This window comes from Pseudophryne corroboree, chromosome 6 (assembly GCF_028390025.1).
Source record: "Pseudophryne corroboree isolate aPseCor3 chromosome 6, aPseCor3.hap2, whole genome shotgun sequence".
NCBI classification, from domain to species: Eukaryota; Metazoa; Chordata; class Amphibia; order Anura; family Myobatrachidae; genus Pseudophryne; species Pseudophryne corroboree.
This window is the reverse complement of record NC_086449.1, coordinates 402,808,572-402,831,051: the sequence shown is the minus strand read 5'-3', so window position 1 is coordinate 402,831,051 and position 22,480 is coordinate 402,808,572. Positions and strand designations below refer to the sequence as shown.

At 44.9% G+C, this 22,480-nt stretch overlaps 1 protein-coding gene across 4 annotated transcripts in view; it reads left to right on the top strand.

Annotated features, from left to right (window-relative positions):
* The window catches only part of UPF2 (UPF2 regulator of nonsense mediated mRNA decay), a 376,291-nt gene that overhangs the window by 191,812 nt on the left and 161,999 nt on the right, over nucleotides 1-22,480 (top strand). For all 4 annotated transcript variants that reach the window (XM_063926873.1, XM_063926875.1, XM_063926874.1 and 1 more), the window contains exons 9-10: nucleotides 5,613-5,698; nucleotides 22,361-22,469. In XM_063926873.1, the coding sequence (XP_063782943.1) occupies nucleotides 5,613-5,698; nucleotides 22,361-22,469 (195 nt within the window). The remainder of the gene's footprint in view (nucleotides 1-5,612; nucleotides 5,699-22,360; nucleotides 22,470-22,480) is intronic.

Sequence of the window (22,480 nt, the reverse complement as noted above, 5' to 3'; positions counted from 1 at the left end):
AGGGAGGAGGAATCCTGCTTCTCATAGCTCCAGCGTGGCCCAGTCGGCACTGGTTCTCAGACCTCCAGGGCCTCTCGTTAGAGCGTCCAGTTCTACTTCCACAACGCCCAGACCTCCTCGTTCAGGGCCCCTGTGTCTACCAGAACCTGGCCCGGCTGTCTTTGACGGCGTGGCTCTTGCAGCTTCCGTCTTGAGGGATAAAGGGTTTTCTGAGGCGGTCATTCAAACTTTGTTGCGGGCCCGGAAACCGGCTTCTGCTCTGATTTACCACAGGGTCTGGCATTCTTACTTTGTTTGGTGCGGATATAACAATTATGACGCTTCCAAGTTTAGTACAGCCAAGTTTTGGGCTTTTCTTCAGCAGGGCCTAGACTTAGGCCTGCGCCTGGCTTCCCTCAAGGGTCATATTTCTGCCTTGTCAGTGTGGTTTTAGAGCAAAATTGCGACCTTACCTGATGTTCATACCTTTACTCAGGGTGTGTTGCGTATCCAACCTCCCTATGTCCCACCTGTGGCTCCTTGGGACTTGTCGGTGGTTTTGGAGGCGTTACAAGAGTCTCAATTTGAACCTCTTGGCTCAGCTGACCTTAAGTGGCTTTCCCTTAGGGTGGTGTTTCTGCTAGCTATTGCCTCCGCTAGAAGAGTAGAGTGTCGGATTTGGGTGCCTTGTTTTGTAGTTACCCATATATGATTTTTCACTGTGACCGGGCGGTTCTTTGGACTCGTCCCGGATATTTACCTAAGGTGGTGTCTTCGTTCCACCTTAATCAGGAGATTGTGGTCCTGGCCCTTGTTTCTCCTGACTTGTCTCCCAAAGAGCGGTCTTTGGATGTGGTACGGGCTCTCCGTATCTATGTGAAGAGAACTGCTTCTATTAGGAAGTCTGATTCTCTCTTTGTTCTGTTTGGTTTTCACAAACGTGGCTGGCCTGCTCACAAGCAGACTTTGGCCAGATGGATTAGAATGGTGATTGCACATGCTTATATGAAGGCTGGTTTGTCATCTCCTGCTCACATTACGGCCCATTCTACTCGGTCTGTTGGACTTTCTTAGGCGGACCGCCGTGGTGCGACCCTTGAACAATTGTGCAAGGCGGCAACGTGGTCCTCGGAACACGTTTATAAGGTTCTAAGCCTTCGATACTGCCGCTTCCCAGGATGCTTCCTTTGGACGCGGGGTTCTTGTGCCTGCTACAGTGCGTCCCCTCCCATAAGGAACTGCTTTAGGACATCCCCAATGTCTATCCTTGTGGAGCCCAGTGTGACCCGCAGCAGAAAACAAGATTTATGGTAAGAACTTACCTTTGTTAAATCTCTTTCTGCGAGGTACACTGGGCTCCACAAGGCACCCACCCTGACGCACTTAGCTTCTATTGGGTTGGTGTGGCAGTAGCCACTGACACTTTCTCCTGTCGGAGAGTGTGGTGTTTGTGGCAACTTGCAGTTGTCGTCTCTTTTACTTGCTACTGCATTGGGCTAATTAACAAAACTGAGCTCCTGTGCACGGAGGCGGGGTGATATAGGAGGCGGCGCTATGCATCTTGGGAAGAAGGTCAAAGCTTTTGAGCCTGTTGGTGCTTCGGATCAAGATCCTACTCTACACCCCAATGTCTATCCTTGTGGAGCCCAGTGTACCTCGCAGAAAGAGATTTAACAAAGGTAAGTTCTTACCATAAATCTCGGTATTAGTGAGGAATAATGATACAGTTAAATCCCAGTTAAAAACAATCCATATGGATTTTGATCAATATTGAGCTGGGGTCCCGAAATTAGCAATATAATATGGGGATGTACCCAACTGGGTACTGATGATAATGCTCACACAATTCCCTTTTACCGCATGTACATATAGCAGGTTGCTGGCCGCTGCCTGCTGCTACTCACTCTGTCTTACTCGTTGCTTGTATTGGGGACCTTTGCAGATATTGGACAATTGGAACCCGAGCGTACCCGGGCTCAAGCAGCTTGTAGCCGGCGGCGTTTGATGTCCACGGACCTGAGCGGCTTCCCGGCAGCGTTGATGACCAGAGCGGCTTCCTGGCGGTGTTTAGTGTCCGCAAACCAGAGCGGCTTCCTGGTGGCAGTGTTATGTGCAACTGCCACTGGCAAGGCAGTCCAGCCTCATGGTTCAGGAGATTTTAGATTTATTTCAGATATAAGTACTTCATCAACTTATTTCCAGTCTGGAGAGGATAGTGTCTCAATTATCAGAGGTTAACCTGTCACTTGAACTAAACCTTGCCGAACCTCTCAAATATCAATTGGAGGAAAGGAGATATTTTGACTCTTAAATGCATTAAAGGAAAGCTTGATAGTCAGTTACTGCTTATCTGCTGTATAAAGGGTACTGACAGCTCTCCCAGTGACCTTAAGTGTTGTATGGAAATCTTTACATATTTAACATACAGCGGCGGAGCTTGGACTGTTATCCCAGCATTTACATCACTGAGCAGGGCAGCATCAGAGGTGGGACGGGGCTGAAAAGGAGATGGATTATTCTCCTCAGCGCCAGCCTTTTAACAGCATCAATCCGGGGAAAGTCCGCCCGGAGGTGCGGTCTGACAAAGATATATGTAAAAATTTTTAAAAGCAGTAGTAAATTTGCTTAAATACCAGTGTTTTCTTCTCTTTGTTAATATACTTGAAATTCTGTAGCAAAGCACAAGTATACAGCAGATAGGTTACATGTAATTAAGTAAATTTTAATTTGTCTGGTTCATTTAATAAAGCAACATTTCAAAAGCTTGAATGAAGTTGCCCAATTACAGCAAACTACAAATAAGGGCACAGCAACCTGTAAATCATTTTTATGATTATGCAAATGCCTTAGACAGTTCTATAAAGCTAAATCAGGGTGATCCCTTTTCCATTGTCTGTGAGAGACTGTACTTAGTACATGATGCCTACCAAAGCAGGGAGAACATAAATGGTGTGTCTGCATTTGGCTTATTCAGATTAACGTTCTATAGCTTGGACAATGGGAAGAGTATTTATTTGAAAATATTGAATAAAGTGAAATAATGGCGTCCTCTAATAAGATAGTTTATTTAGTGATAGTAGGGTATTTGATAAGTTCACAGTGTTTGTCTATACTTCAAATTAGAATTTTATATGGTTAAAAAAAGTTGTTTTTTTGTTTCTTGAATACCTCCCTTCAGAAATGCAGTAATGTTAGAAACAGATGGTTACTTTGACATGGTGATGTACATTTCCTTACATCTAACGTTTGTATTCAGCGCTGTTCACATTGTAGCTTGCCACCTTGGAATGTCACATTAGTATATCCTGTGCACAATCTGATAGGAATGTTACAGCTTCTGTTTGTTATTTTTATGATCGATTTTGTAATTAGGTTTTGATATAAAATGGTTATAATAACCTAATACAGTATTTTAAGACATACATAGATTTTTCCTCCTTACTTGTTTTATTGGCGTACACCGCACCATGTATTATAGAATGACATACTGAGATACATAGTAAATTTGACTTCATTTCAGCAGACTATACCGCTGGCGGGATATACAGTAGCTAGTTTCTAGGAGGTGAAAATGAACCTGTAGTCTTGTTTTAGTTTTGTGTTTTTCGTGAAGGAGATTTCTAAAACATGGGTAATAGCTGACTCCTTTCTCACTGCTAGCTGACAATGCTCTGTTAGTTCCTTCCCTCACACAAAGGCTTTGAATGATCAGGTAGACTTGTGGAAAGCGTCCGATGTTTTGTCTTAGAAGCAAGCTTCAACCTGATAAGCATATTTGTCAGAAAAGTCTCAAACAGTTCTGTGCAGTAGTTTATATTAGGGTACACACCTCTGACACATATCTGACACAGAGCTGTAACGAGACATTCCTTTACGGAGAGCACAACATATGCATATACAGATGTATCCTCGCTCATCCAAGATCTAGCTATTCGCAACTGGCTTTCCGCAGTGCGTACACACGGTTGTGTGCGTATATTCACACCTGTGGCTCATAGCAAATGCATTAGCTAATCGCGGGTACGGATAGTCGCAGCCAGGCTCATCTAGTTGTACCTGCGATGCAGGATAGATGTCTGGGAGGAGTACTAGTTAAAGTAGAGCTGGTCATTTTAAAAATTAATAACTAGTTGTTTATGACATGGCAATAACCCAAATAGGTTTATAAAAGGTTAATTAGTTAATTAATTACATTTTTGTAATACTCTATTATTCTGTCTTGGACAAACGTGTTAATAATAATAATAAAAAAAATCACTGTATGATGTCACTATGCAGCTAAGTATTGCGTTTAAAAATAAAAATTTTATACAGCATCAAAAAAATAACATAGGCATAAAATCATATAGACCAAAAAATAAAATAGAATAAAAATAAAGCCTAAAAATCTGATGAAATATTTCTCACTTGTAAGTGAAGCTGGATGCATTTGTTACAGCTCCTGGCCGCTTCCTGAAGCAGTAACAGAGTGAAATCCTCCCAGATACATGTATATGTGCTTTCCCTAAATGGGTGAGGGACTGCCTAGTTACAGCTCTGTGTGATAGGCGCATGTTATGTGTATAACTTTCCAGTGCCGGAGTGTCCTCTATTTCAATTTGTACCCTAAGGGTTAGGGAAACCCTTATATCTCCTTAGGCGCTGCCCATACCCCCTGAATGGAATTCAACCTCGGACACGATCATGGACATTGGAGTCTACGCAGCGGCTGCATTCGGGCCGCTTGCACTTTTGCCGTAGGATGCTGCCGCATTATGATTGACAGTTCAGGCCATTTGGGGGAGGCAACCAAGCATTGCCTGGGTGGGCCACACAAAACGGGGGCAAGTCGGGGCCGAAAAAAAATGACCGGGAGATCCCAGGGTGCGAACCGCCTCAGGCGCCCCGCCACCGTTAGTTAGTGGTACCGTATAGCTCATTGGTTGCTGCACAAAATATAGTGTTCCTTTCTGTAGAATGGGCTGTTAGAATTTCTCCACAGTGCTACTTTCTAAAATAAAATAGACTAGAAAAGGTTATTTGTGTTGTGATCTTTATCTCTACATACTTGATTCATTTGTTTTCTGAGTTCCATTTTCGGTAACAAATCATTGCTTACATGCCAATCGTAAGTCTCTCTCTGCAGTGTATCCATGCATAAAACCTTGTAATCCTATTCATTCTTCTTCTGTATTCAAAAGGAAGTAGATGATCATCTTGCATAAATTGGTCCTTTTTTTAATTTTCATAATTATGGATATAAAGCAGGGATTTGAAAATGTGAAGTTCTAAAACAGTATAAACACTCCAATAGGTACCTAACTTTCTCTATCAAGCTGTACCACTAAAGGTATTAAAGCAGTGTATGCCGCAGCACTTTTTATACTTAAAGTATCATTATGTAACGGAAACAGTAGTTCCTATGTAGTAATATGTGTCCCTACTAGAGTGTAGCTTTATAATTGCTGCTTTTTGTCGGGAACATCTGAGTGACACATCCCTTAGTCAGTAGCCATAGGCATATGCTTCACAGCATCTTCTCTGCTGGGCTTGGCTTTAAATTTCCATAGTTTATTATTTTAATTCTTACTTATATTTGTGGCTTTATACTCTATTAGCTATTATTTGATATCTTTTGTTTTATGTTGTGTTAGGCTGCAATGGATTTCTGTATGAATATGAACACCAAAGCAAACAGAAGGAAACTGGTTCGCGCACTTTTCATTGTTCCCAGACAAAGGTAAAGCTAAATGCATTATTAGTATTCAGTATTTTTCTTCAGTAGTTATTTGTCAGTGTTCTAGTTCGCTTTGCGTTGTAAATGCTCCTTAATTGAGGCAGTATGCAGCCATATTGATGACATGGCAATCTGCACCTGGGATAGGTGCAAGGGTATAGTTAAGGATTGAATGTGGTGCTTTATCAGCAGGAAATTTTGAGCAGCTTTAATGTTCACTATAGCCTAAGTATTTTATGATCGAATGGCATTACACAGCATGCAAAAAAATGTCTTTGGCCTAAATCGTGTTGCTAAAATACCAGTGTTTTGCCTTTCAAGGAAGTGATTTAAAAACAAAAAGTCACCCCCAAAAAAATCTGCTTTATATTTCATTAGTCATAATGTGATTTATGGATGAAATGAGCCATGTCCTTCCATGTCAGGTTAATGTCTCCTTTTTGTAAATATTAGCAATTTTTGTATAGTTTACTAAATATTTGTACAACTATGTAGTTTAATGCTTTTACAAACTAATGGTGCGTACACACTGGCCGATACATTGGCCATTATATTGAACTGCCGATATATCGTGGGTCCGTTGGCCAGTGTATACAAATTATTTGTTTGTGAACGCCGTCGTTCACAGACGATATCGCGTCTGCCCTGCAACACAGCCGATAACCAATATATCTACCGATATATTGGTGCATTGCTGTGTGTGTACAGGCGGTCAGCTGACCGCCCGTACACAAGCTGCAGCAGCCGGCGGTGTTTGATGGCTGAACTTGGCGGGCGCATGTAAACGCTTGCCCAGTTCTTGACGTCAGTACCGACGGATCGGGCAGTGTAAATGCACAACACACTACCGGTTCCGGCTATAGATATATGTGCAGATCAGTTGATCTGCAGATATATCTATAGGTGTGTACCCAGCATAAGAGATCGCCTATCTCCTGAAATATTGCATTTAAAATTTGTGAGTATCTGAATACTTTTCCTTAATAACATCTTCAACCACCTCCACTGTTAAAAACTCAACCTACTCATGATCAGGCAGGAAAAAACACATCTTTCATAAAAAAAAAAAAAAAGTTCACTCCCAGAGTTTTTGTTTTATGCCCTGTCCACAATTGCATAACAGGAGTGTCCCTAGTAAGCATACTAAGGTTTTAGCCGAAGACACAAAATTACTTATTACTCATCTGAGGCTCATATATATTTTGTGTTATTGCTTTTCCATCTCCTACCAGACTCACAGACCATCATTGTTCCTGGGTGCTTTTTTATGTACCCTTCTTCCAAGTGGTACTAGACAGTATCCGGGCCAGTGTTGGCAAGTCATCCTCAGTGCATCACTCCTAAGGCAACTGATTCACACTGTGTGTAATAAATATAATCTGTTTTATGAAGGATCTTTATGTGACTGGACACTAGGTGGAGTAATTGTTCTATGTAAGTGTTAAGATTCCCCTGTAACCTAGAACGGATTCATTTGTATATTGTTGGCAGTGTCGGACTGGGGCATGTAGGGCCCACCGGGGGAATGCAGTGGTAGGGGCCTCTGTTAGGGATGTGTCCTGTCTGCAGAGGGGGTGTGGCCTGCAACCTCATTGGTTTGACTAACCATTAGAGAGTGCAACGTCTGGGCCCCTTCATAAATATATTCAGTAAATTCAGCTGCTGCATGCATGATAATGTACCAGATTTATAACCGATTAATAACAGCAATGTACTGTAGAAAATACACCATAGTCCAGTATAAGGTAACGTGTATAATGTATATAATTCAAGTGCACAGTCTGGAACCTGATCCTTAAAGCAGGAGGTGGGCCCCCAGGCAGTTGGACCCACCAGTGGTTTCCCCTATACCCCTGTGGGCCAGTCCAAGCCTGATTGTTGGCATAGGTTTTCAAATACCTTTTTGTTATTGCCATCATGACCTCATTAAACTGTTAAATAGAGACTTTTAGGACTTCCGGGGGCGGAGCCAGCTAGCATGGCCGCTTTTTAGAGCTCCTCCAGACTGCACAGTATATCCAGCCGAATCCTCCCTTTCTGTGGAACCCACTTTCTACAGACTGATACCCCCTGATTGCTGGGACTCTCCTGATAATAGGGGTGCCTGCATTGTGGAGGAGGACCGAGATCTGCCCCGGAGTTAGGCCATCGGATCTGACGGCCAGCATGACCGCCAACGTGGCGTTGGCGCGAATCCGCCTATGCCTGTGACCCTCACTACAAACTGCCGGCACTGGACGGGTGCTGCCACCACTGACCTGGGGATTACCGCTCCTTCTCCTGCGGTTGTGGAGTGCACCTCTGCCTGTGACCCCCACTGCAAGCCGCCGGAGCTGGACGGGTGCTGCCATCACTAACCTGGAGATTTTGCTCCTTCTTCTGCTGCTGTGGAGTGCGCCTCTACCTGTGACCCCCGCTGTGGGATACCGGCGCTGGACGAGCGCTCTCATTCCCGGGGACCTGATCTTATACAGCCTCACACTGCATCTCATGAAACGTCCTATATACTGAAGACACACGTCTTTGTCCCTTTTGAATTGCAGGACTATTACAACTATTGTTATTATTTTATTTCTATTCTTTCTCCCCTCTTCCTTCACCCATACATATCTGTACACAGCCGGCAAGCTGACATACAGATATTCTCTTCTATGATTGTATTGCCACCTGGTGGCCGGTTTGAAAATATTTGTTATAAGATTCACAGTGCTGTATTATACTTTTGTAGAAACACATTTATAACATCTGTAACTCACTAAATATTAGGGCGGATCATATTCCTTAGACCTTAATACTAGTGCTTCAATTACTACTCAGATCCTTGTACAAACTTCTAAACATACTCACTAGAATATTACGTTCAGGACCACTTTTACTTTAGTATTTATTCCTTGACTTCTTAAAATGTGACCTTATCAACTCTCAGGAGAGCGGTTTCTCTTCTATCTTGTTATACCAGCCCCGGGCCGGAACTGCTTTACCCCTAATACCTTGGAGCTGGGACCACTGATCTCCTTACTTGGTGTATGGACAAGTTTCTTAACAAACCACTGTCCTCACTTCCACCCAGAACTACTCGTACTATGGTTAACCCCCAAAAAATGCCAGCGAAGTCTGGCCCCTCCCCGCCCTCATAGCCGGGTAACTCTTCTCCTGCACACTCTATAGGGGAAAGTGGAGGCCCTATTACACCACCCTCGGACGTGGCATCGTCCTTACTCACGGTGTTAATGCCAAAAATCGAGGAGAAATTTGAGTTGCTCATGCCTATGATTGATGAGAAGTTCAAAAATTTCCTCCCCAGATTTGAGGCTAAATTCGACCAACTCATGCCTAAAATCGACAAAAGGTTGGACAAACTACAAACATCCCTAGATTCAGCTCTAACCTCCCTAACTGACCACACCAATAGACTGAACACACTAGAACAAAGGGTTAGTGACATTGAAGATGACTTACACGCCACACGGTCGTCCAACTCCTCTACCATTGCCTCCTATCAAACACTTGTCGACAAGGTAGATGACTTGGAAAATCGACACAGACGGAATAATCTCCGCTTCGTGGGCATCCCCGAACAGATGAGAGGGTTGGCCTTGACAGATTTCATAAGCACGCGTCTGGTTGAGGCGCTCAACCTCGGCAGTGACATGGACATCCCTCGCATTGAACGAGCCCATAGATTGGGACCAGAGCGTGATGGACCTGATAGGAGACCCCGCCCAGTAATCGCTAAATTTCTGGACTACCGTAACAAAGAGAAGATCCTAACTGCTTTTAAACGGAACCGCGACTTGGTCGTTGAGGACCATCGGATCCTCATCTTTCAGGACTTCTCGGCCACGGTGGCCCAGAAACGCAAAGAGTTCTCACCGCTTTGCAAGTTTTTAGCCGACAATAACAAACGTTTTGCACTGCTATACCCGGCAAAACTAAAGATCACCGAGAATGGGCAAACATTTATTTTTGACAACCCGACTGAAGCCCGGGCCCATCTGCAACTGACTCGCCAATCTAGGAACTCACCTGCCTGACCATAATTAAGAGCCCACCTACGCTAATGAGCCTACATGGCTCACTGGAATTGAGATGACATGCTCTCCTGACTTCGTGGTAATCGATAGTTTAGGATTTACCACTTCTATGTTAACACCTATAGTTGGTGTAATGTTAATTTTCTATGTTATATATTGTTTCTATCTATATTTGCCACCCACTGAAATGTTATTCAGGGGCTGGCGTGGTATTTGTTTGGATGGGAAAAAGTTTGAAAATTTTCTTTTGAAGCTGAAATCTTTATGGTTATACTCACTGAACATGGTTTTACTCTCTATGTTGAGTCCGGGTCTGTGCCTGATACACGCCCTTGGGATTTACCCTGCTTGCTGGGACAGGGGTGATCCCACATACAATAGATATACCCATAGTCACATACGCCCCCCGACGGGCATAGGATGACATCTCATCACCCTGAACCACACAACCCTACCCAACGATCACCTCGTTCCATTAAAATTACCTCATGGAATGTGGGGGGTCTCAACACCCCAATAAAACGCAAAAAAGTGACATCCGCCCTTAAAAAACTCAAATCTGATATTGTCTATATTCAAGAGACACATTGGAAAAGAGGGGAGGACTCTGCCCTACGTGATGGGTGGATAGGGGATTGCTTTTCTGCGCCTTACCGCACTAAATCACGCGGAGTGGCAATAATCTTGGCGAGACACCTCCCCTACACTATCCTAAACACAAACATGGACCCAGAGGGCCGCTATATTCTCATGGATATTCAAGTATATGATGCTAGGTTCACTCTGCTCAATTTGTATGCTCCAAACGTTGATCAACCAGCTTTTTATCAACATATCTCGCAACTGCTCCATAGTAGAAGCAACCACGAGCTCATAATAGGTGGTGATTTTAACACAATCTTAGACCCTCTAATCGACAAATGCCCGACACCGGTGAACCTGATGGCCCCTCAGTGGCGCCAGATCTCCAGGTTACTCGCGGAACATTCTCTAATCGATCCGTGGAGAATGCTTAACCCCACGGATAGATCTTACACGTTCCACTCGGCGGTCCATGGGTCCTTCTCTCGTATAGATCACATACTGTTGTCAACGCCCCTACTTTCTGACACCATAGATACCCAGATAGGGGACATTGCGGTCTCTGACCACGCACCAGTTTCAATTACGCTTAATACCCGAGCCATGGGCTCACGCCCATTCTTTTGGCGATTCCCCTCTTACCTCTTCCACTCAGAACAATTCAAAAAATTTCTCAGATTGAAATGGGCGGAGTTCTCGGATGATAACCTGGAACACTGGGACAACCCTGTCTTATTCTGGGAAACATCCAAGGTCGTGATGAGGGGACACATTATGTCATATGTAGCGAACAGAAATCGGGTAAACAAGGCACACCATGATGATTTATTAAACACTATGCGGACACACCTTGCAGCATATATATCAGATCCTACCTCCATCACTCATAACAATTACATTGAATCACGCCGACTGTACGACAGTTTCTTAGTAACACAGGCCCAGCAAAAACTGGACTACACTAAACAAAAATTCTTCCGATGGGGAAACAAAACGGGGACTTTGCTGGCAAATATGACCAAAAGCTTTAAGCGACGTGGACACATATCTACTATACTCGATAGCCACACTGACACCCTACACACTAAAACTGCGGACATTGCACGGACATTCCAGAACTATTTCCGTCAGCTTTATGCACCTACCCCACATGACCCGGTCTTGTCAGATAAACTACTAGATGAGGCGAATCTCCCTTGCATAACACCCTTACAGAGGGAAGACCTCGAGAGAGCAATCACAGAGGAGGAGATCGCTAAGGCAATCTCTTCTATGCACCTCAACAAATCACCAGGACCGGATGGTTACTCTATAGAATACTACAAGCTCTTACATCATGATGCCATCCCAGCAATGCATACCCTATATAGACACATCCAATCAGAATTTCCTATGTACCCTACCTTTAACCAGGCTTTCACAACCCTCTTACCAAAACCCAATAAAAACCTCTCCCTACCATCCTCATACCGACCCATAACACTTTTGAACGTTGACTTCAAAATCCTAGCTAAGATAATGGCAGATAGGCTCCAATCATTTCTTGCATCCATGCTCACAGACCACCAACTGGGCTTCACCAAAGGCAGACACTCAGTAAAGGGAATTCGTACTGCCATAGCTGCAGTAATGGCGGCGAATCTCCAGACGGATACCCCAAACATGCTCCTAAGCTTAGACGCAACTAAAGCATTTGACATGGTCTCCTGGCCCTATCTACACGATATACTAGAGAGGAGGGGCTTTGGACTAACATTCCAATCTCTAATAAAATTTTTCTATACCCAACCACACACCTCACTATTGATTAATGGAACAAAGGGAGACAAAATTGAGCTCACCAGAGGGACGAGACAGGGTTGCCCCCTTTCGCCCCTACTCTTCAACTTAGCATTAGACCCAATGCTAAGGGTGCTACAGAACTGGTCCCAATTTAAAGGCATCAGTGTCGGAATGGAGGAGGTAAAAATATCGGCATTCGCCGACGATGTCCTCTTGTTCTTATCGGAACCGCGGAGGGCCCTGGGACCGCTGATGGAACGTATTAGGGAATTTGGAAGAGTATCGGGATTCGAGGTCAATTTTGAAAAATCCACGGCCTTATATTTAAAACCAGGCTATGCGCGCCCAGCCTGGTTCAGAGAGGCTACAGTTGGATGGACAACTAAAGCGATTACCTATCTAGGGGTACAGATCCCAAAAAATTTGACAAATCTATACAACCTCAACCTAAAACAAATCATACATAATATGAGGGAGGATACGGATCGCTGGAGACATCTTAAAATATCGTTTTTGGGCAGAGTGAACCTGGTGAAAATGATTTTATTTCCTAGGCTTCTATATCCTTTGCAATCCCTTCCTATTTTACTCTCTAAAAATGCCACGACAGAAATTAACAAAATAATACGTACATTCATTTGGAATGGTAAACGAGCAAGAATTAGTCTGGTAAAATTACAACAGCGTAGACACAATGGAGGTGTAAACCTCCCCAATGTGCTGGAGTACAGCTACGCCTCCCACCTACGCTATTTGAGAGATTGGCTGCATGGAGGGAATATGTACTCCAACACGACCTTAGAGTCTGCCTTCCTGGGTGGTGGCAGTATGACCACCTTCTTGCACCTACACGAAGAAGAAATATCTGCCCCGGTTCGAGCGAACCCACTACTAATGTCCACTCGGAAAGTCTGGCATATTTTACGACACAAATGTTCCCTAAATCCACATAAGTCTCTTTTCCTCCCCCTAGTCCACAATAATCGCTTTCAAGATGGCAATGCGAGCCATCCTTTCACACTTTGGGAACGGTATGGTATCACTTCAATACGACAATTCATACATGGTGAGTCAAAAAAACCACTCACACTGGCACAGGCAGTGGAACTCTTTCCAATACTAAATACATTCCCCTTAGCATACCTACAAGCTCAACATTACGTAGCTACTGTCTCTAGAACACTATCCTCACAGGATTATGACAACCCGTTAGATAAACTGTTGCTGGCTGGGAACCCCTCATCTAAGGCTATCTCCACTCTGTACTCATTCCTGCACACACCCTTACAATACACTGATACAACGGCGGGACTAGCGCAATGGATAGATCATTTCCCATCCCTTTCTGTAACGAATCTGCTGAAACACCTCGAGTTGTCCATCAGGCTGATACCTGCCGCATCTTACACTGAACTCTTTTTAAACATATGGCACAGAACATATCTTTCACCACACCGTAGACACCTAATGGGCTTATTGGAAAACGCGTCCTGCCTTAGATGTGGTAACCAACGAGCTGAGCTGTTCCACTGTCTATGGGAATGCCCTATAATCCGGAGATTCTGGCTCCAAATATGGAAATATGTTACCCAACACCTAGTAAACTATTTACCGCTCACCCCTGAATGGGCAATATTTGGTATGATGCCGGAAGGCACTAGGATGGCACAAGGTGTTAAAAAGTTATTGATGATGATCTCTGCAGCTGCCAAAAAATGCATTTTACAAATGTGGATACAACCCTCTGCCCCACCACTATCACTTTTTCTAGGGAAAATCTTCCATATTTTCAGAATGGAATGGCTGGAGGCTTCCCTACAAAAAGAAAAGTTCACTGAAAGATTTTTTGAAACATGGGAAAGCTACATAGAAACCCTATCCCACCCATTAAAGGAACAAGTGTGGAAATGTTTCCGTAATACTTTATGGTACGAAACTAGAATTTATGAACAGGACCCTCCAGTTTCGCTCGTGGCCGGTTAGTTTAAAGGGGACTGAGGCACCCTATCATAGGGGGAAGTGGGTGTGGGCACAGATCCGGACTCATTCTATTCCATTTGTTTTCCATACTTGAAGGAAACTTCGCTATGACATTTATTACACTATATCCTAATAATAGATTATTATGTAAACTTGCATTGAATATATGACAAATCAATGTTCATGTGATGGATTTTATCAACCATGTTTATCAATGTACTTTGTTGTGAATCTTTGATACGCTTCGATTGAAATAAAAAGTATTTAAAAAAAAAAAAAAAATAGAGTCTTTTAATCTTTTAGCATGGCAATACTACCCTGCTCATGTTAACTATTTTTATTTCTCTAACGTCCTAGTGGATGCTGGGAACTCCGTAAGGACCATGGGGAATAGCGGGCTCCGAAGGAGGCTGGGCACTCTAGAAAGATCTTAGACTACCTGGTGTGCACTGGCTCCTCCCACTATGACCCTCCTCCAAGCCTCAGTTAGATTTCGTGCCCGGCCGAGGTTGGATGCACACTAGGGGCTCTCCTGAGCTCTTAGAAAGTTATAGTCTTAGAATTTGTTATTTTCAGTGAGACCTGCTGGCAACAGGCTCACTGCAGCGAGGGACTAAGGGGAGAAGAAGCGAACTCGCCTGCTTGCAGCCGGATTGGGCTTCTTAGGCTACTGGACACCATTAGCTCCAGAGGGATCGACCGCAGGCCCAGCCTTGATGTTCGGTCCCGGAGCCGCGCCGCCGTCCCCCTTACAGAGCCAGAAGCAAGAAGATGGTCCGGAAAATCGGCGGCATGAAGACTCTGTCTTCACCAAGGTAGCGCACAGCACTGCAGCTGTGCGCCATTGCTCCTCTCACACACTTCACACTCCGGTCACTGAGGGTGCGGGGCGCTGGGGGGGGCGCCCTGAGGCAGCAATAAAAACACCTTGGCTGGCTAAAATACCTCAATATATGGCCCCAGGGGCTATATATGAGGTAAATACCCCTGCCAGAATTCCATAAAAAACGGGAGAATAGGCCGCGAAAAAGGGGCGGAGCCTATCTCCTCAGCACACTGGCGCCATTTTTCCCTCACAGCTCGGCTGGAGGGAAGCTCCCTGGCTCTTCCCTGCAATTCTACAGTACAGTAAGAGGGAAAAGAGAGGGGGGGCATTAAAATTGGCACTGTATACAGTATATTATATAAAAGCTGTTAGGGACATAACTCAGTTAGTCCCTGTATATATATAGCGCTCTGGTGTGTGCTGGCATACTCTTACTCTGTCCCCCCAAAGGGCTTTTGTGGGTCCTGTCCTCGTTTAGAGCATTCCCTGTGTGTATGCGGTGTGTCGGTACGGTTGTGTCGACATGTTGAATGAGGAGGCTTATATGGTGACAAAACAGAGGCCGATATATGTGATGTCGCCCCCTGTGGGGCCGACACCAGAGTGGATGGATAGGTGAAAGGTATTAACCGACAGTGTCAACTCCTTACATAAAAGGGTGGATGACGTAACAGCTGTGGGACAGCCGGCTTCGCAGCCCGCGCTTGCCCAGGCGTCTCAAAGGCCATCAGGGGCTCAAAAACGCCCGCTCTCTCAGATGGCAGACACAGATGTCGACACGGAGTCTGACTCCAGTGTCGACAAGGTGGAGACATATACACAATCCACTAGGAACATCCGTGACGTGATCCCGGCAATAAAAAATGTGTTATACATTTCTGACTTTAACCCAAGCACCTCTAAAAATGGGTTTTAGGTTTGGGGAGAAAAAACAGGCAGTGTTTTGTTCCCCCATCAGATGAATAAATGAAGTGTGTGAAAGCGTGGGTTCCCCCGTTAAGAAACTGGTAATTTATAAAAAGTTACTGATGGCGTACCCTTTCCCGCCAGGTGGATAAGTTACGCTGGGAGATATCCCCTAGGGTGGATAAGGCGCTCACACGTTTGTCAAAAAAGGTGGCACTGCCGTCTTAGGATACGGCCACTTTAATAGGTACCTGTTGATAAAAAACAGGAGGCTATCCTGAAGTCTGTATTTACACACTCAGGTACTAGACTGAGACCTGCAGATAGTGCTGCTGCAGCATGGTCGGTGACCCTGTCAAACAGGGATACTAGTTGGAAAACATAAAAACATATTAAAGACGTCGTCTTATATATGGGGGATGCACAGAGGGATATTTTGCCGGCTGGCATCCAAAATAAATGTAATGTCCATTCTGTCAGGAGGGTATTAGAGACCTGTCACTGGACAGGTGATGCTGACTTAAAAAGCGCATAGAGAGCCTTATAAGGGTGAGGAATTATTTGGGGATGGTCTCTGGGACCTCGTATCCACAGCAACTGCTGGGAAGAAATAATTTTACCTCAGGTTTCCTCACAGACAAAGGTACAGTCCTTTCGGCTTCAGAAAAGCAAGCGGGTCAAATGGCGTTTCCTTTCTGTACAGAGACAAGGGTAGAGGGAAAAAAGCTGCACCAGTCAGCCTGTTCCCAGAATCAAGATTCTTCCCCCGCCTCCTGTGAGGCCACACCATGACGCGGGTGCTCCACAGGTGTAGCCAGGTACGGTGGGGGGCCGTCTCAAAAATTTCAGCAATTAGTGGGCTCGCTCACAGGTGGATCCCTGTTTCTTTCAAGTAGTATTTCAGGGGTACAAGCTGGAATTCGAGATGTCTCCCCCCAGCCGTTTCCTAAAATATGCCTTGCTGACAACTCCCTCAGGCAGGGAGGCTGTGCTAGAGGCAATTAATAAGCGGTATTCCCAGTAGGTAATACTCAAGGTGCCCCTACTTCAACAAGGACGGGGTTACTATTCCACACGGGTTGGGGTACCGAAACCGCATAGTTCGGTGTGACCCATTTTATATTTAAAATCCTTGAACACAAAAATTCAAGTTCAAGATGGAATCGCTCAGGGCGGTTATTCCAAGCCTGGACGAGGGGGATTACATGGTATCCTGGGACATCAAGGATGCTTACCTGCATGTCCCCATTTACCATCCTCGCCAGGAGTACCTCAGATTTGTGGTACAGGATTACCATTACCAAGTCCAGACACTGCCGTTTGGACTGTACATGGCACCGAGGGTGTTTTATCAAGGTAATGGCCGAAATGTTGATACTCCTTCAAAAAAAAGGGAGTTGTAATTATCCCGTACTTGGACAATCTCGTTATAAGGGCGAGGTCCAAGGAGCAGTTGGTAGTCAGGGTAGCACTATTTTGGAAAGTGCTACAACAGCATGGTTGGATTCTAAACAGTCCAAAGTCACAGCTGGTTCCTATGACATGTCTACTGTTCCTGGGGATGGTTCTGGACATAAACCAGAAATAGTGTTTCTCCCGGAGGAGAAAGCCAAGGAGTTGTCATCTCTAGTCAGAGACCTCCTGAAGCCAAAATAGGTAGCGGTGCATCATTGCACGCGAGTCCTGGGAAAAATGGTAGCTTCCTACGAAGCAATCCCATTAGGCAGGTTCCATACAAGAACTTTTCAGAGGGACCTGTTGGACAAGTGGTCCGGATCGCATCTTCCGATGCATAGGCTGATAACCCTGTCTCCAAGGACCAGGGTATCTCTACTGTGGTGGCTGCAGAGTGCCCATCTTCAAGAGGGCCGCAGGTTCGGCATACAGGACTAGGTCCTAGTGACCATGGATTCCAGCCTTTGAGGCTGGGAGGCAGTCACACAGGGAAGAAATTTCCAGGGACTTTGGTCAAGTAAGGTTATTTCCCTACACATAAATATTCTGGACCTGAGGGCCATTTACAATGCCCTGAGGCCGGCAAGGCCTCTGCTTCAAAACCAGCCGGTACTGATCCAATCAGACAACATCACGGCAGTCGCCCATGTAAACCAACAGGGCGGCACAAGAAGCAGGATGGCGATGGCAGAAGCCACAAGGATTCTCCGATAGGCGGAAAATCATGTGTTAGCACTGTCAGCAGTGTTCATTCCCGGAGTGGACAACTGGGAAGCAGATCTTCTCAACAGACACGACCTCCACCCGGGAGAATGGGGACTTCCTCCAGAAGTCTTCCAATAGGTTTGTACACCATTGGGAAAGGCCACAGGTGGACATGATGGCGTCCCGCCTCAACAAAAAGCTATAAAAGATATTGCACCGGGTCAAGGGACCCTCAGGCGATAGCTATGGACGCTCTGGTAACACCGTGGGTGTACCAGTCGGTTTATGTGTTCTCCCCTCTGCCTCTCATACCAAAGGTACTGAGAATAATAAGAAGGCGAGGAGTAAGAACGATACTCGTGGATGGCCAAGAAGAGCTTGGTACCCAGAACTTCAAGAATTTATATCAGCGGACCCATGGCCTCTGCCACTCAGACAGGACCTGCGGCAGCAGGGGCCCTGTCTGTTCCAAGACTTACCGCGGCTGCGTTTGACGGCATGGCGGTTGAACGCCGGATCCTGAAGGAAAAGGGCATTCCGGAGGAAGTCATTCCTACGCTTACTAAAGCCAGGAAAGAGGTTACAGCAACTCATTATCACCGCATATGGCGAAAATATGTTGCATGGTGTGAGGCCGAAAGGGCCCCAACAGAGGAATTTCAACTAGGTCGATTTCTGCATTTTCTGCAAGCAGGAGTGACTATGGGCCTTAAATTAGGTTCCATTAAGGTACAGATCTCGGCTCTGTCGATTTTCTTTCAAAAAGAACTAGCTTCAGTACCTGAAGTTCAGACATTTATAAAAGGAGTGCTGCAGAGTCAGCCCCCGTTTGTGCCTCCTGTGGCACCTTGGGATCTCAACGTGGTGTTGAGTTTCTTAAAATCACATTGGTTTGAACCACTAAAAACCGTGGATCTGAAATATCTCACGTGGAAGGTGGTTATGTTATTGGCCTTGGCTTCTGCCAGGCGAGTATCAAAGTTGGCGGCTTTGTCTTGTAAAAGCCCTTATTTGATTTTCCATATGGATAGGGCAGAATTGAGGACTCGTCCCCAGTTTCTCCCAAAGGTGGTGTCAGCGTTTCACCTGAACCAGCCTATTGTGGTGCCTAGGCTACTAGGGACTTGGAGGACTCCAAGTTGCTAGACGTTGTCAGGGCACTGAAAATATATGTTTCCAGAACGGCTAGAGTCAGAAAATCTGACTCGCTGTTTATCCTATATGCACCTAACAAGCTGGGTGCTCCTGCTTCTAAGCAGACTATTGCTCGTTGGATTTGTAGTACAATTCAGCTTGCACATACTGTGGCAGGCCTGCCACAGCCAAAATCTGTCAATGCCCATTCCACAAGGAAGGTGGGCTCATCTTGGGCGGCTGCCCGAGAGGTCTCGGCTTTACAATTTTGCCGAGCAGCTACTTGGTCAGGGGCAAACACGTTTGCAAAAATTCTACAAATTTGATACCCTGGCTGAGGAGGACCTGGAGTTCTCTCATTCAGTGCTGCAGAGTCATCCGCACTCTCCCGCCCGTTTGGGAGCTTTGGTCCTTACGGTCCCCATGGTCCTTACGGAGTTCCCAGCATCCACTAGGACGTTAGAGAAAATAAGAATTTACTCACCGGTAATTCTATTTCTCGTAGTCCGTAGTGGATGCTGGGCGCCCATCCCAAGTGCGGTTTATCTGCAATACTTGTACATAGTTATGGTTAACTAAATCGGGTTATTGTTGAGCCATCTGTTGAGAGGCTCTATTGTTTCATACTGTTAACTGTGTTTCATATCACGAGTTGTACGGTGTGATTGGTGTGGCTGGTATGAGTCTTACCCGGGATTCAAAATCCTTCCTTATTGTGTACGCTCGTCCGGGCACAGTACCTAACTGAGGCTTGGAGGAGGGTCATAGTGGGAGGAGCCAGTGCACACCAGGTAGTCTAAGATCTTTCTAGAGTGCCCAGCCTCCTTCGGAGCCCGCTATTCCCCATGGTCCTTACGGAGTTCCCAGCATCCACTACGGACTACGAGAAATAGAATTACCGGTGAGTAAATTCTTATTTTTTAGTTAATGCAACTTTTATGTACTAAAGTCATTTTTAGAATTCGAAAAATAATAAACACTAAATTATTTGGAGAGAACTGTATCCTTTATATTCTTTTCCTATAATTTTATTTATTTGTATTGCAATACAGTTCCTGATTAAACAATGTGGTATTATGGCTGTATAGTATTGTTAGGAGTTTTTTGTATGTCCTCAATGCACGTTGATTGAATTATGGATTTAACAAGGAAACATTTCTTAGACTGAGCATATACAATGAGATAAAATTCCTGTCAGACCGACAGACCTTTTACTGACACCCAGCACGTCATAAACATACACTGAGATATCTCACAATGTCACAATATCTGCGCTCCTTCCCTGGGGAAGAAACATTTCCCTGTTCCTCCCCTATGAAGAAACAGGCAGTGCATACTGCCAGATGATGCTGACCGATGACTGGATAGGTCGGGCATGGTGGAGGATTTTTTCATGCCCAATTATCACTTATTGGTGGTAGGCATGCTTTGATCCACTGATTATCAGCAGATTGGGGCAATACTCACATAATGTATGCCTTGCTTTAGGGATACTGGGGGTCATTCCGAGTTGATCGCATGTAGCAACTTTTTACTGCCCGTGCGATCAACTAGACGCCGCCTTTAGGGGAGTGTATTTCTGCATAGCACGGCTGCGAACGCTTGTGCAGCCCTGGTATGCAAAAAAAGTTTTGTGTAAAACAAGACTAGCCCTAGACATACTTCACCTGGTGCGATGATTTCAGGGATGCTGGTTTCGGTTTTGACATCAGACATCCGCCCTCCGAACGCAGGCGTGTCAAGGCGTTTGCCGAACCACTCCAGGAAAACGGTCAGTTGATGCCTCGGAACGCCTTCCTCCTGCCAATCTTCTTGCGATCGCTGCTGCGACCGCTTTCTTCGTACGCGGCGTCGCTGCTCACTGGGCAACGACGCGCCTGCTTCGCAGCCGTGCGATCGGGTCGGAATGACCCCCACTATTCTAAGTGGATATGATAGCAAATTTATCAGCTGCACATTCATGCTGTGAACCACAACACTATGAAGGTGCTCTACTGGACGTTGTCATTTCCAGTAGCATAATAATAGCCAAAAGTTCTGAAGTTTGAGTTCAGTCCGGCAGTTATATATAACTACTCTGCACAAATATTCCACCAATATAATCTCAGTCCATCTCACAGTTCACAACCTGCGATATTAGAGAATTCTTCTCATGATTCATCCAATACTCTGTGTAATCCTCAAAGGAAGGAGAAGAGGAAATATAGTAGATAATAGTAGATGTGCGGAATCCGGACACCTGCTAGGTAAGTATTCTAACCCATCTTCCCGTACCCCCCTAACACTATCCTTCCCTACCTGCAGCCTAACCCTCACCCTCTCCGCTTAGTGCCTAAATCTAACCTTCCCTCCCTGCAGTCTAGCCCTAACCCTCCCTTTTGTAGTGCCTAACTCTAAACACCCACCCCTGCAGCCTATCCATAACCCTCCCCAGCATACTTACGATCGGGATGCCGACAGTTGGGATTCTGGCGCCGGCATTGTCATCCATGTTGGGATCCCGGCATCAGTCTCCTGACCACTGTTGGAATTCTTGTATGCTGACCGGATCCCATAATCTAGTTATCACTCATGACTAATCTAAAATGGTGCTCCATCCAATCAGCTCCTGTCATTTTTAAAACACGTGACCGTTTGGAACTGATTAGTGGAAGCACCATTTAAGATAAGTAACAAGTGATAATAGAATATCACTCAGTGTTAAATCTGCCCTAAATCTAAGGGGTTTTAGCAAGGAAATGTATAGAACAAAGAGTACTAGGATATTATTCTGGACCTCTCTAGTTGTCTCAAAACATAATAAAGACTAGGGGGGTTAAGTTATTGCTAAATGTGCAGTCTTCTATTATTTTTATGTTGTTTGTATATTTTTAAATCACTTTTTGTTGAATTTTAGCAGTTAATACTATCAAGTGTTAATTTAGGCATTTAAAAAGTAGATATTCTAGGATTTGGACTAGGCTATGTACTTTATTTTAAATATACACCTACAAAAGATACACCTCACACAACAGGGTTGTGAAGATAATGATCAAGTATGGCATCTCAGAGTGGGGGTAAAATATCAGTGTTGCTGAGAACTGGCTTGGCATTCAAGTTTAGAAAGTTGGTCTTAAAAGGAACGCCAGTCAAAAATGACTTTTTTGCTTAAAGAAACTTCTGATCAAAAATCTGATCTTTGTATGTACATAAAGCAACATATGAACTGCTTTCTGGAAACTGACGTTTAATTTTTTTTTATTATTATTTTCTTGTTATCAGGTTGGATCTGTTGCCATTTTATGCAAGGTTGGTTGCTACCTTGCACCCATGCATGACGGACGTTGCAGAAGACCTTTGTTCTATGTTGAAAGGGGATTTCAAATTTCATGTAAGTTGACA